This window comes from Oncorhynchus mykiss, chromosome 7 (assembly GCF_057628025.1).
Source record: "Oncorhynchus mykiss isolate SJ-2025 chromosome 7, ASM5762802v1, whole genome shotgun sequence".
Lineage (NCBI taxonomy): Eukaryota > Metazoa > Chordata > Actinopteri > Salmoniformes > Salmonidae > Oncorhynchus > Oncorhynchus mykiss.
In genome coordinates, this window is record NC_143028.1 from 33043014 (window position 1) to 33057777 (window position 14764).

Sequence of the window (14764 nt, forward strand, 5' to 3'; positions counted from 1 at the left end):
GCTCAGTGCGAATGTTGCCTGTAATCCATGGCTTCTGGTTGGTGTATGTACATGCAGTCACTGTGGGAAGACATCATCAATGCACTTATTGATGAAGCCAGTGATTGATGTGGTGTACTCCTCAATGCCATCGGAAGAATCCCGGAACATATTCCAGGCTGTGCTAGCAAAAAGATTCTGTAGCTTAGCATCTGTGTCATCTGACCACTTCTTTATTGACCGAGTCACTGGTGCTTCCTGCTTTAGTTTTTGCTTGCAAGCAGGAATCAGGAGGATAGAATTATGGTCAGATTTGCCAAATGGAGGGCGAGGAAGAGCTTTGTACGTGGAGTAACGGTGGTCAAGAGTTGTTTTTTCCCCCTCAGTTGTGCAACATGTGCAACCATGTTAAATGTGTAAATCCTTAACGTCTGACTCGTTAAAGAAAAAATCTTTGTCCAGTACGAGGTGAGTAAATCGCTGTCTGATATCTAGAAGCTCTTTTCGGTCATAACAGATGGCAGAAACACGACATACAAAATAATTTACAAATGACACGAAAAAAAACACAAAATAGCACAATTGGTTAGGAGATTGGTTAGGATCTCCTCCGATGTCATTATCATGAAAAGACTCCTCTGGAGCCATTACCCTGTTAGACTACATTCGTTTGTAAAATAGTCTTAACTTTAGGCTATTGACTGTATTGCAAAAGTAATATTGAATGCAACCAAATATCAACATTTGAAGGAGATTTATCTTCTGCTTGTATAGTATAAATTATGAATTTATTGACAAACTAGAATTAAAGCCAGACTAAGTCAATGGCACAGATGGAACTAAGTGGATATAACGTTGGAGATCTGAGATCTTTTAAATGTTCAAAATATTTTATACAAATTTGGTTATCATGGTGACATAATCCTGTGGTTGATATTTTCCACATCACAACACATTGACCATTTTGTGCCCAGTGGGTAGGCCTTCATAGAGGCTATAAAACACACTGACGAAGTGTTGAAAACTCTGCTGCGACACCAGTTTTCAGATGCCTGAGTAGGGCTGTGTAGCCTATAGCCTACGTTGTCTTTTCTCTGTAGACAACAAAAGGCTCAGTGTCTTCCTCACCAAATTACTCTCACTATCCACGTAAGAGCCCGTTTATCCGTCCATCAATAAATTAAAATTGTCTAGAACTTTCCTCGTTTCCCACCATCAATGAATCATTCATTGGAATCCTGAGAAACACGGGGAATCACCCACTAGGCCTACCCTGCACTGCATGCCTCATTTATGAACCAACTGCTTCAACAGGTGGTATTCTGACTGGGTGCCCTGCACAACTGCCCACTCATCGGTCTGTTCCGTGTGGGGTCCGTGTTGGTTGTTACATTCAGTGTGTGAGAGATACTGTATGTCAGTAAGTGACGCCTTCAGCACCGGGAGCTGTCCATGGTTTTGAATTTCCGAGCAGCAGTGTTCATCAGGACAGACGAGGCAGAGTGGATACATACCTCTATAGCTACGGACGTCTGAGTGAGTGAGTGTAGAAAAAAGGAACTAAACGGGTTTTTTTATAAATATTTTTTTTCCCCCTCTCTCGACTTGGAAACCATAAAAAGTAATCATCTAGAAATAGTTTCTTCAACCGTCGCCATGCTCCCCGCGCAGGAAGCGGCTAAGATCTACCACACCAACTACGTGCGTAACGCGCGCGCCGTGGGTGTCTTGTGGACCATCTTTACCATCTGCTTCGCCATCTTGGTGATGGTGGTGTTCATACAGGTCAGTAGACAGTTATTTCTTCTCAGAAACTATTTCTAGATAACATTGCTGTGTGTCATATCCTGAGGACCACATTGGAAATAAGTGTGGCCCCACTTTATTTGGATATAACCATCTGTATGTGTCTGCTATCAACAACTGCTTGCTAAGATTAGGGGTAGGTTTGAATAAGGATTAAGATTAGGTTTTCGTGATATCCAAATTGGTAGTTACAGTCTTGTCCCATCGCTGCAATTCCCGTACGGACTCGGGTGTGAGCCATGCGTCCTCCGAAACACGACCCTGACAAGCCGCACTGCTTCTTGACACACTGCTTGCTTAACCCAGAAGCCAGCAGCACCAATGTGTCAGAGGAAACAACGTCCAACTGGCGACCTTGTCAGCGTGCATGCGGTCGGTCCGCCACAGGAGTCGCTAGAGTGCGATGGGACAAGAACATCCCGGCCAAACTCTCCCCTAACCCGGACGACGCTGGTCCAATTGTGCACCGCCTCATTGGTCTCAAATGAGCCCGGTCCCAAACCCGGATCTTTAGTGATGCCTCTAGCACTGCGATGCAGTGCCTTAGACCGCTGCACCACTTGGGAGGCCACCATAAGTGTTAACATTTTCCTGTGTCATCCTCTGGTGTTTTTTTGTTAATTTGTACACAGCCCCCGATGATGCTGTAAGTAACCAAAACCCTTGTGTGCATATTTCTTGTTCTTGATGTCCCTCTTGTCCAGCCCTACTGGATCGGTGACAGCGTCAACACCCCGCAGGCGGGCTACTTTGGCCTGTTCCACTACTGTATCGGGAACGCGCTCACCGGCGAGCTCATCTGCAAAGGGAGCGCGCTGGACTTCGGCTCCATCCCATCCGGGGCCTTCAAGACAGCCATGTTCTTCGTTGGCATATCCATGCTGCTGGTGGTGGGCAGCATTGTTTGCTTCAGCCTCTTCTTCTTCTGTAATGCCGGCAGCGTCTACAAGATATGTGCATGGATGCAGCTGGCCTCCTGTGAGTAGAAGAAGAAGCTACACACTGAAACATTTCCTTTAATTTGTACAGTAAATTACCAGCATCACAGTAGTCAGTAGGTTACTGTACATTTACAATAAATTCCTGGCAGCATCTAGTGCCAATGATGGATAGTGTATTTGATCGAGGTATTTCAATACCTTTTCTGTATTTCACTAGCCTGCAATTGAAGACGTTTGAGGGCGGAGATCAGCAGTGTGCTTTGCATTTTTACATTTTGGTAATTTAGCAGACTCTTGCTACTGTAATTGTAATATTTTACTGTAATTACATGGGATTGGTGTAAATTTATGGGAAAATGTTTTTAATAAAAATCAAATATGTTATGGTACTGTATTCTGTGGGATACAGCATTTTTATTAATGGTTGCAACAAATATAGCCTCTCACAAGGCATGCCTCAATGTTAATGAGCCAGAGATTATTTTGCCGTCCACAACATTTTCCCACAACACACCATTATTCACAGTATACCGCTGTAAATATACAGCAAAACAGCTTATACAGTACTTTACTGTAATATTGTATTGTAAAAATACAACAATTGCTGTAATTTTACAGCAGTGTAGAAGAATATTGATCCCCCTTCATGTGTTGCTCTTTACAGTACTGTAATATAGAAATACAGTAGTTTTTTTTTTTTATCTGTAAATTTCCAGCAATTTTTACTGTGTATGATTAGGATAGTGTGTGTGCAGTGCTGTTTACTTGTTTGTAGGCTAAGTATTGAGTCTGATTAGTGGTATTGTTTCACTTAAAGTAGCAATTCTCTTCTTCCTCCTCCACCAATCCCCCACCTGTGCCTGTGAGTAATGCGACACTGAGGCTTTTCTCCATGGCAACACAGTCAGTCTATTTGTGCTTGTGGTGAAAACGGCCTTTAATCTACTTCTGAAAAGCAGGCTGCAACATCACTGAGTGAACACCTCAACGGGAAATGAACAAAATGAGTTCAACTGAGTATTTCAGCACCAAGGACAGCTACCTTGAGGGAAGAGGAAATCCAGAGTGGTCACCAACTTTGGTCCTGGAAAGCTATGTGGTGCAGGCTTTTGTTCTGGCTCAACACTGGCACATTGATTCAACTAATTAAATAAGTTAATGCTGGGCTTGAACAAAACATACCCATAAACTCCAGGACCATGAGCGAGTTTTAAGAGAGCAAGGCAAACTGTTGCCAAATGTAACTCAGGAAGCTGAGTCTGAATTTAAAAGGGAGCTCAGAGAATAGAAAGTGAATTTGTATGTGCCAGGTTAGAAAGTGAGTGTGTAATGTTTCAGAACAGGTAATGTGATATCACACGTAGCGTAGCGTGTCGAGGTGAGATGGCTGAGCTTAGGGGTGAATTATGGATGAAGTCTATCTTACTCATCAGACTGGAGTTGCCAAGCAACTACTGCTGTAGCTTTCATTGCTGTGTGGGTCTTGTCCATCTACCTAACTGATTGTTGGTCCGTCCATCGGTCTTGCTCCCGCCCCCTCCAGAGTCACCTGTACTACAATTAGCTTTTTAACAGGTCCATCACTTTCTCTCTGTCTCACTCCCCTTCCTAGCCACTTGCATGGTGATAGGCTGTATGATCTACCCTGACGGCTGGGACAGTGAGGAGGTGAAGAGGATGTGTGGACAGAGAACAGATAAGTACACCCTGGGTAACTGCACGGTGCGCTGGGCCTACATCCTGGCTATCATCAGCATCATGGACTCCCTCATCCTCTCCTTCCTAGCTTTCTCCCTGGGGAACAGGCAGGACCAGCTACTGCCTGACAACTTTCAGGTGGATGGGAAAGAAAAAGACAAAGGTATGGAGGGAGGAGGGGGAAGAAGAGGAAAGGGGTGAGAGGTAGGGGAGTGGGATGGAGGTACATGGAAAAGTTGAATTATAGAATTATTAAATGTTACCTCAACTCTTCCATTTCCAGACGTCCTATTAAAAAGAAAACTGGAAATCAAAACAGTGGTGGAGAGAGAGACAAAAGAGAGAGGGAAAAGATGAAGTCTATAACATCATTTCTAGCACTGATGTTGATGTGTGTGAGCAGACTCTTCCTCCGAAACAAGGCATTCCTCCAAAGAATGTTCCTCTCTGACTGTTGTCCTTGTCCTCATATAAGTCATTAGTGCTGGAATCAGATCACCCAGAGAGTTTATATCATATCACAGACGGCCTAATGAGAAACCGAGACGACTTCAAACGCACCATTATTAAAAATACATTTAGGCAAAGCAACCTCTCGAAACACTATTGGCAGTTAGTGAGAGGAATTCATTGGGAGAGCAGAGAACTTGTGTAGATCTTCAATAAGTGGTGCTGTGACACCACTTTACAGGTCTTGCATGTGCCGTTTAGAAACGCAGAGGAAGACTAGTGTAACCAACAGTGTTTAGCCACAATGTAATACAGCAATTACTGTTAAGGTTCATCGCTGCCCTTTAAGATCTCATTAGGAAGTTTCAAACATCCCAACCCACTTTACCACAACTTTCCTCCTCAGTCTCTAAGGAATATTATGAAACTCTTAGTCACGTCCTTTCTTCAGCGCAATATAATAAGTACATTAAAATGTCACCATTTTGTAATACTTAATAATATCTGGGTATCTTTTATAGGAATAGGTAATACCTTTCATTAAATCGCCAAAAACGAATTATTCAGTCGACATCCATACCAGTTAAAGACTATGGCGATATTGTCGATATGAGTGAAGCAGTCAGTGTGTTGAAGCCATTGGGCGCTGTTTATCATAGCGCACTACACTTTATTATGGGCGACAGGTTCAGTACGCATCACTGCATTCTGTATCAGAAAGTAGGCTGGCCCTCTTTAAAGGCTCGTAGATTTATGCATTGCACTTTTTTATTTATTTTTAAAGCCCTCCTGAATAAACTTCAGCCGTACCTTACTTCGTTGTTAACTTAGACTTCCGAGATAACAGACCTGGTCTAAGGGATGGCTAACTCTGGACATCCCTTCCATCTCTACTGAGTTAGGTATATCTGCTTTTAGTTTATTTGCACCGTACTTGTGGAATGATCTCCAAAGCTGTCTAAAAAAATGGATGAATTGGCGCTTCTAAGGAAATTCAAAAGGCTGATTGAGGACCTTTGTGTTTTGCTTTTTGTGTATTGAGGTGAATATTGATGTGAATATTGGGCTCATCTGTGAACGAGACATTGGTCTCTGTGTGACTTAAATAACCCCTTATACCAGTATGTATTAACAACTGTATACCACTCCTAGGGATGTGCATATTTTTGCCTTTCAAGACGATTCGATACGTATCTAGATACATGGGCTTCGATACGATACAGGGCGATACGTTTTAGTTTGAAATGAGTTGGTGCGATTCGGTTCGAAGCACTAACATTTGTTGTTTAAACACATTTATTTTCCATTCTAAATGAAAATCTGGTGCTGATGGATATCATGAGCTGGATCTGTCTGAGCTGACTGTGTGTGTGTGTGTATAAATTATGTACTGTAAGGTGTGTGTGTGTGTGTGTGTAAATGATGTAATGTAGGGTGTGTGTGCGTAAATTATGTACTTTAAGGTGTGTGTGTGTGCAAATGATGTATGTCTACTATGTAGGCACCTGATCTGAGCCATAAGGGAGACTAGGCATCTACCACCCCACTACCATTATCAGATTAAGGGGGAGGTAGTGTAGTTTTGGAGGTAGCGTAGACTTTGGTTCTCACCCTCTAATTAACTGAAATGTATGAATATTTATAATTTACAAATGAGCTATGACATAGCCAATGAATATATAGCCCACCCTTGGATTTCACCCATCTTAAAATCAAATGGTTTTGACCAATTGGAAGTTTAGTGAGCTTATTTGTACCTCCCTCTTTGGCGATGCAGTAATCCTCGCAAAATTTGGAAACGATTCGGTTGGATTACGATTCGATGCACTAACATTAGCTGAATAAACATACATTTTCCATTCTAAATTAAAAGATGCTGCTGATGGCTCTGAGCTGGATCTGTCAGAGCTGACTTCTCTGTGTGTGTGTGTAACGGATGTGAAACGGCTAGCTTAGTTAGCGTGGGCGCTAAATAGCGTTTCAATCAGTGACGTCACTTGCTTTGAGACCTTGAAGTAGTAGTTCCCCTTGCTCTGCAAGGGCCGCGGCTTTTGTGGAGCGATGGGTAACGACGCTTCGTAGGAGTCAGTTGTTGATGTGTGCAGAAGGTCCCTAGTTCGCGCCCGGGTATGGGCGAGGGGACGGTTTAAATTTATACTGTTACATTGGTGCCGTGACCCGGATTACTGGTTGCTGCGGAAAAAAGGAGGAAGGTCAAAAGGGATGTGAAACGGCTAGCTTAGTTAGCGTGGGCGCTAAATAGCGTTTCAATCAGTGACGTCACTTGCTTTGAGACCTTGAAGTAGTAGTTCCCCTTGCTCTGCAAGGGCCGCGGCTTTTGTGGAGCAATGGGTAACGACGCTTCGTAGGAGTCAGTTGTTGATGTGTGCAGAAGGTCCCTAGTTCGCGCCCGGGTATGGGCGAGGGGACGGTTTAAATTTATACTGTTACATTGGTGCCGTGACCCGGATTACTGGTTGCTGCGGAAAAAAGGAGGAAGGTCAAAAGGGGGGTGAGTGTAACGGATGTGAAACGGCTAGCTTAGTTAGCGTGGGCGCTAAATAGCGTTTCAATCAGTGACGTCACTTGCTCTGAGACCTTGAAGTAGTAGTTCCCCTTGCTCTGCAAGGGCCGCGGCTTTTGTGGAGCGATGGGTAACGACGCTTCGTAGGAGTCAGTTGTTGATGTGTGCAGAAGGTCCCTGGTTCGCGCCCGGGTATGGGCGAGGGGACGGTTTAAATTTATACTGTTACATGTGTAAATTATGTCTATGGTCTATTTGAGAAGGACTGGTAACACACATTTCCTAGGTGGCAAAAGGTTGCAACGCATGCATCTTCAAACTGTTCACAACCCTGTTGTTTACAGGTAAGATCGCACAATTCAGTGTGCCACCTAGGAAATGTGTGTGACTGGACTACAAAAACCAGCCACATCGCGTCCTCAGAACATACGCAGGACCAGCTGGCATATTCAATCTCTCCATATCCCAGTCAGCTGTCCCCACATGTTCCTGTACCCAAGAAAGCAAAGGTAACTGAACGAAATTACTATTGCCCCATAGCACTGGGAGTGTGGTGCCAGGAAAATAACCTCTCACTCAACGTCAACAAAACAGCGTGGAGTGGGAGCACCCCCCACTCCACGGGACCGCAGTGGAGAAGGTGGAAAGCGTCAAGTTCCTTGACGTACACATCACAAACTGAAATGGTCTATCTACCAACACAGACACTTTGGTGAAGAAAGTGCAACAGCGCCTCTTCAACCTCAGGAGGCTGAAGAAATTTGGCTTGACACCTAAAACCCTCACAAACTTTTACAGATGCACAATTGAGAGCATCCTGTCGGGCTGTATCACCACCTGGTACGGCAACTGCACTGCCCAGGGCTCTCCAGAGGGTAGCGAGGTCTGCACAACGCATCATCGGGGGCAAACTACCTACCCTCCAGGACACCTACAGCACCCGATGTCACCCAAAGGCCAAAAAGATCATCAAGAACAACAACCACCCAAGCCACTGCCTGTTCATCCCACTTACCATCCAGAAGGCGAGGTCAGTACAGGTGCATCAAAGCTGGGACAGAGAGACTGAAAAACAGCTTCTATCTCAAGGTCATCAGACTGCTAAACAGCCATAACTAGCACAGAGACTGCAGCCTACATACATATACTTCAAATCACTGGCTACTTTAATAAATGGCACACTAGTCACTTTAATCATGTTTACATATCTTGCATTACTCATCTCATATGTGTATACTGTATTATATTCTACTGTATCTTAGTCAATGCTGCTGTGACATTGCTCATCCATATATTTACATATTCTTAATTCCATTCCTTTACTTAGATGTGTGTATTGGGTACATGTTGTGAAATTGTTAGATATTGTCAGAGATAAAAACACAAGTATTATGCTACACCTGCAATATCTGCTAAACACGTATGTGACCAATAAAATTTGATTTGGGAATTCTACACATTTTGCATAGTAACTAACTACTTACATTTAGAAAGTAACCTACCCAACCCTGATAAACAGCGACGCAATTTTCAAAGCGCAATATCGGTTACAGAAATAAACTGTTTTACACCTGAGTTGAAAGTCATTCATGTTAGAAGCCAGTACAGTATACACTCACCGGCCAGTTTATTAGGTATACCACTTGGTTCACGAAAATTGATTGCTCCTACAGCCAGTGAGTCACGTAGCCGTGAATTGCTATATAAAGCAGGCAAACGGGCATCAAGGCATTCAATTACTGTTTGATTGAATGGGCAAAATGAGTGACCTAAGCGACATTGAGCGTTGTATGATCGTTGGTGCCAGGCGTGCCGGATCCAGTATCTCAGAGATGGCCGCCCTCCCAGATTTTCACGCAAGACAGTGTCTTGGTGCGACAAACAAAAAAACACACAGTCGGCAGCAGTCCTGTGGGTGAAAACAGCTCGTTGATGGGAGAGGACGAATGAGACTGGAAAGAATCATACAAGCTAACAGCAAGTTGCTGCAGAGGGTGCTGAGATGTTGGCCGGGGTACGGGTAGCCAGGTGGAAAGCATGGCCAGCAGTGGAAAAATGCTTATTGAAATGATCGATTATCGTAGATTTAATCGGTGGTGACAGCGTTTCCTATCCTCAGCTGGGAGGAGGTGCTCTTATTCTCCATGGACTTTACAATGTCCCAAAACGTTTTGGAATTAGTGCTACAGGAAGCAAATTTCTGTTAGGAAAGCTAAGGCTAGCTTTTTCAAACTGACTGAGTATATTGGTTCCTGACTTCCCTGAAAAGTTGCAAGTCGCGGGGACTATTCAATGGTAATGCAGAACACCACAGGATGTTTTTGTGCTGGTCAAGGGCAGTCAAGTCTGGGGTGAACCAAGGGCTATATCTGTTCTTAGTTGTTCATTTTTGAATGGGGCATGCTTATTTAAGATGGAGAGGAAAGCACTTTTGTCGAGCAACCAGGCATCCTCTACTGACGAGATGAGGTCAACAACCTTCCAGGATACCCAGGCCAGGTCAATTAGAAAGGCCTGCTCGCTGAAGTTATTTAGGGAGCGTTTGACAGTGAGGGGTGGACGTTTGACCGCGGACCCATTACGCACGCAGACAATGAGGCAGTGATCACTGAGATCCTGATTGAAGACAGCAGAGGTGTATTTAGAGGGCAAGTTGGTCAGGATGATATCTATGAGGGTGCCCATGGTTACGGATTTTAGGGTTGTACCTGTTAGGTTCCTTGATCATTTTTTAAAGATTGAGGGCATCTAGCTTAGATTGTAGGACGGCCGGGGTGTTAAGCATGTCCCCGTTTAGGTCACCTAACAGAACTCTGAAGATAGATGGGGGGCGATCAATTCACATATGGTGTCCAGGGCACAGCTGGGGGCTGAAGGGAGTCTATAACAAGCGGCAACGGTGAGAGACTTGTTTCTGGAAAGGTAGGTTTTTAGAAGTAGAAGCTCGAATTGTTTGGGCACAGACCTGGATAGTATGACAGAACTCTGCAGGCTGCAGTAGATTGCAACTCCGCCCCCTTTGGCAGTTCTATCTTGTCGGAAAATGTTATGGTTAGGGATGGAAATTTCAGGATTTTTGGTGACCTTCCTCAGCCAGGATTCAACATCCTTGTGGAACGTTTCCCGAGAACTTGTAGAATGTCCCAAATAATTCAGGCTGTTCTGGAGGCAATGGTGTCCTACCTGGTACTAGATGGGTGTACCTAATAAACTGTGTATCATGCCACTTCACTGGAGTCCAGATAAAGCAAAATAATACGGCCTACTTGTAGAGGCAGTTGCCAGATCGGATGGAAAGCATGCTCTATCTTTAGTGTACCATTACTTTGGAGGTCAGCCTGCCTGCAATGTGCTCAAATATCGTAATAAATTGGCCAGAATGTTACATCTTCATCCCATAATATTGAAGGCAGTGAAATGTTACAGCTGCTTAAGACATAGCTAGTAGCCACCGAAACTAGGCCAATTTGAAATATGAAAATGATCAATCAAATCGCCAGGTAGCCTATTATGGTTCGGGCAAAGATGAGCCGGTAGTAGATTGCTAGATTGTATTTTATATGGATGATAAATGTAGGCCTACTTTGTTTTTGCCAGGCAAAACTGGATGAAATGAAACAAGTTATTTCTGGTCACTAATCTGGATATGTGTGGCTGCCTTTGCACGCCATTGACTGGTCATTGAATAACAATCAAGACTTGCAACTTTATGGTTCTGAAGCATAGAAGAGGATTTAATGACTTGCGGGGCAGTGGGTTCAGAACTACAAAACATTTATAAAAACTGTGTTTTTATGGGGGAAATTGCCACCACCGAAAAGGAGACTGGAAGGGTAAAGTGGCATGTGCTCTGCATGTGCCTGGTACTGAGCAATATGTTTGATGTTATTGTGGTTTGATTATTAAAAAAAAAAATACCACGTTTTTTTATTATTTTCTTAAACATTAAACCTGCAGTATGTAACTTTTTTGGCTAATTCACGAAGAAACATGAGTTATAGATCTGTCATTCTCATTGAAAGCAAGTCTAAAAAGCGGTAGATCTGTTCTATGTGCACTATTCCTAGAATTCCCGTTCTTAAGTTTCATTTTTGCATATTTTACTTTCGGTTTTGTACACCAACTTCAAACAGCTGAAAATACAATATTTTTGGTTTTGGAAAATATATTTTACAGCGGTTTAGATAGTACAATGATTCTCTACACTATACTTGCTGGTTTTGTAGCAAACTGAAATATTAAAATTTTAGCAATCAGTAAAATATTTAATTGTGCATATTTTTTTGTGCATATTACATTTTGTTTGATTACTTTTATTTCAGTCCATGTCATCCTCTCATCTCTAGAGCTGCTGCCTAAATAACTATTTCAGTAGTTCTTCAAAGTAAATAAGTAATACTGGTAGAGATACACTTCATGACCAAAAGTATGTGGATACCTGCTCGTCAAACACATAATTCCGAAATCATGGGCATTAATATGTAGTTGGTCCCCCCTTTGCTGCTAATAACAGCTTCCACTCTTCTGGGAAGGCTTTCAACTAGATGTTGAAACATTGCTGCGGGAACTTGCTTCCATTCAGCCTCGAGCATTAGTGAGGTCGGCACAGATGTTGGGCGATTAGGCCTGGCTCGCAGTCGGCATTCCCAATCATCCCAAAGGTGTTCAATGGGGTTGAGGTCAGGGCTCTGTGCAGGCCAGGCAAGTTCTTCCACACCAATCTCGACAAACCATTTCTTTATGGATCTCGTTTTGTGCATGGGGCATTGTCATGCTGAAAAAGTAAAGGGCCTTCCCCAGACTTTTACCTTAGTTGGAAGCACAGAATCCCATTTCATAACGCTCCCGACAAACAGTTCTTGTTGCTTCCAGGGGCAGTTTGGAACTAGTTAGTGAGTGTCACAAACAATTTTTACGCACAACTCGCTTCAGCGTTCCCATTCTGTGAGCTTGTGTGGCCTACCACTTCACGGCTGAGCCGTTGTTGCTCCTAGATGTTTCTACTTCACAATAACAGCACTTACAGTTGACCGGGGCAGCTCCAGCAGGGCAGACATTTTACAAACTGACTTTTGTAAAGGTGGCATCTTAGGATAGTGCCACGTTGAAAGTCACTGACCTCTTCAGTAAGGCCATTCTACTGCCAATGTTTGTCTATGGAGATTGCATGTCTGTATACGCCTGTCAGCAAAGGGTGTGGCTGAAATGGCCGAATCTACTCATTTGAAAGGGTGTCCACAAACTTTTGTATATACAGTGCATTCAGAAAGTATTCAGACCCCTTGACTTTTTCCACATTTTACATTACAGCCTTATTCTAAAATTGATTAAATAGTTTTTCCCCCTCAATCTACACACAATACCCCATAATGACAGAGCAAAAACTGGTCTTTAGAAATGTTTGCAAATTTATACAAAAAAATTAAAACAATGAAATATCACATTTACATAAGTATTCATACCCTTTACTCAGTACGCTGTTGAAGCACCATCGGCAGCGATTACAGCCTCGAGTCTTCTTGGGTATGATGCTACAAGCATAGCATACCTGTATTTGGAGTTTCTCCCATTCTTCTCTGCAGATCCTCTCAAGCTCTGTCAGGTTCGATGGGTAGCGTCTCTGCACAGCTATCCCCACACCATGCTTCACCGTAGGGATGGTGCCACGTTTCTTACAGATGTGACGCTTGGCATTCAGGCCAAAGAGTTAAATCTTCGTTTCATCATGGACAGTCATGTAGGTGCCATTTGGCAAACTCCAAGCTGGCTGTCATACCTCTTGATCCTGTATTCTTCAGTCTCTTCTCTCCCTCTCCATGTCTGCCCCATAGTAACCTAATTTAGCAGGTGTAAAATAAAAACTGCAATGTGCTCCCAGAATAAACCCAAATGAAATGAATAATCCAAAGTCCTCAATTAGCTGTTTAAAAACCTAACGTTGGTTAATCGCTCAGCGCTACATTTTATAGATAAGGATAAGTAGCATATCATTTAAATGTTTTCATGCTTTTCTCCTTCAAGAAAACAATATCTGATTCAATGGGGGGGGGGGGTATGGAAGATTTCAAAACTCTTCCACGAAGGACTCACTAGTGCTTCCTTGCCAAAAGGAGGCTAGAGGGTAGGACCATCTTCCATTTACTTACTAACAACTCAACACACTCCTCGACCACTTATCGGTTTCCGGTCATGGAGGAGAGAGGGCGGAGGACAGACTTTTGCCCAAATGAGGAAAAGGCATTAGATAGTGTGAAGATTCCGCATGCACCTTCTGTCAGTTGAGGGATTTTTATTTATTTTACCTTTATTTAACCAGGTAGGCCAGTTGAGAACCAAGTTCTCATTTACAACTGCGACCTGGCCAAGATAAAGCAAAGCAGTGCGACAAACAAACATACAGTCAATAACACAATAGAAAAATCTATGTACAGTGTGTGCAAATGTAGTAAGATTAGGGAGGTAAGGCAATAAATAGGCCATAGTGGCGAAATAATTACAATTTAGCTATTAAACACTGGAGTGATGTGTAGAAGATGAATGTGCAAGTAGAGCTACTGGGGTATAAAGGAGCAAAAAATAACAATGTGGGGATGTTGTTGGGTGGGCTATTTACAGATGGGCTGTGTACAGGTGCAATGATCGGTAAGCTGCTCTGACAGCTGATGCCTAAAGTTAGTGAGGGAGATATAAGGCTTAAGTGATTTTGCAATTAGTTCCAGTCATCAAACTCAGAGAACTGGAAGGAAAGGCGGCCAAAGGAGGTGTTGGCTTTGGGGATGACCAGTGAAATATACCTGCTGGAGCATGTGCTGGAGCATGAGTGAATGAGGCTTTGTTGCGAAATAGGAAGCCGATTCTAGATTTCATTTTGGAATGGAGATGCTTAATGTGAGTCTGGAAGGAGAGTTTAGTCTAACCAGACACCTAGGTATTTGTAGTTACCCACATATTCACACACATAAGTCATAACCGTCCAGAGTAGTGATGCTAGACGGGAGGGCAGGTGCAGGCAGCGATCGGTTGAAGAGCATGCATTTAGTTTGGAAAATAATGCTCCCATAGTACAAGAGTCTTACCTCTTTCCCTCTCTGTTTCAGAGGAAGCCTGAGCTCATTATCAACCACAGAAGACAGATGTACTACATACAACACGAAAGACGGACCTGTGAGGTGGTGGTGTTGTGGAAATAAAGCCCAGCTAGTTAAAAGGCAATATCAACTCCACTTTAGTGCATCACTTTACAATAATACATGTACCTGGTAGAACGCTGATAAGTGATAATAAAATGTTGCATATTAATATACCCTGACCTTGCTTTACTTGAATATAGAATATACTGCACTGCCTCCTAACAAGTACAAGTCAG

At 43.2% G+C, this 14764-nt stretch overlaps 1 protein-coding gene across 1 annotated transcript; it reads left to right on the forward strand.

Annotated features, from left to right (window-relative positions):
• Window positions 1-1362: 1362 nt before the first annotated feature.
• On the forward strand, window positions 1363-14697 carry lhfpl5a (LHFPL tetraspan subfamily member 5a). Its single transcript, XM_021609174.3, has 4 exons — window positions 1363-1764; window positions 2490-2763; window positions 4339-4587; window positions 14496-14697. The coding sequence occupies exons 1-4, from the start codon at window positions 1636-1638 to the stop codon at window positions 14504-14506; spliced, it is 663 nt and encodes a 220-aa protein (XP_021464849.1). The 5' UTR covers window positions 1363-1635; the 3' UTR covers window positions 14507-14697.
• Window positions 14698-14764: the final 67 nt, after the last annotated feature.

Bases quoted from the DNA above. Each gene is read 5' to 3' on its own strand.
- lhfpl5a (XM_021609174.3), top strand. From the start codon at position 1,636: ATGCTCCCCGCGCAGGAAGCGGCTAAGATCTACCACACCAACTACGTG. The intron at 1,765-2,489 runs GTCAGTAGACAG...CCTCTTGTCCAG, and splicing joins TGATGGTGGTGTTCATACAG to CCCTACTGGATCGGTGACAG. The intron at 2,764-4,338 runs GTGAGTAGAAGA...TCCCCTTCCTAG, and splicing joins ATGGATGCAGCTGGCCTCCT to CCACTTGCATGGTGATAGGC.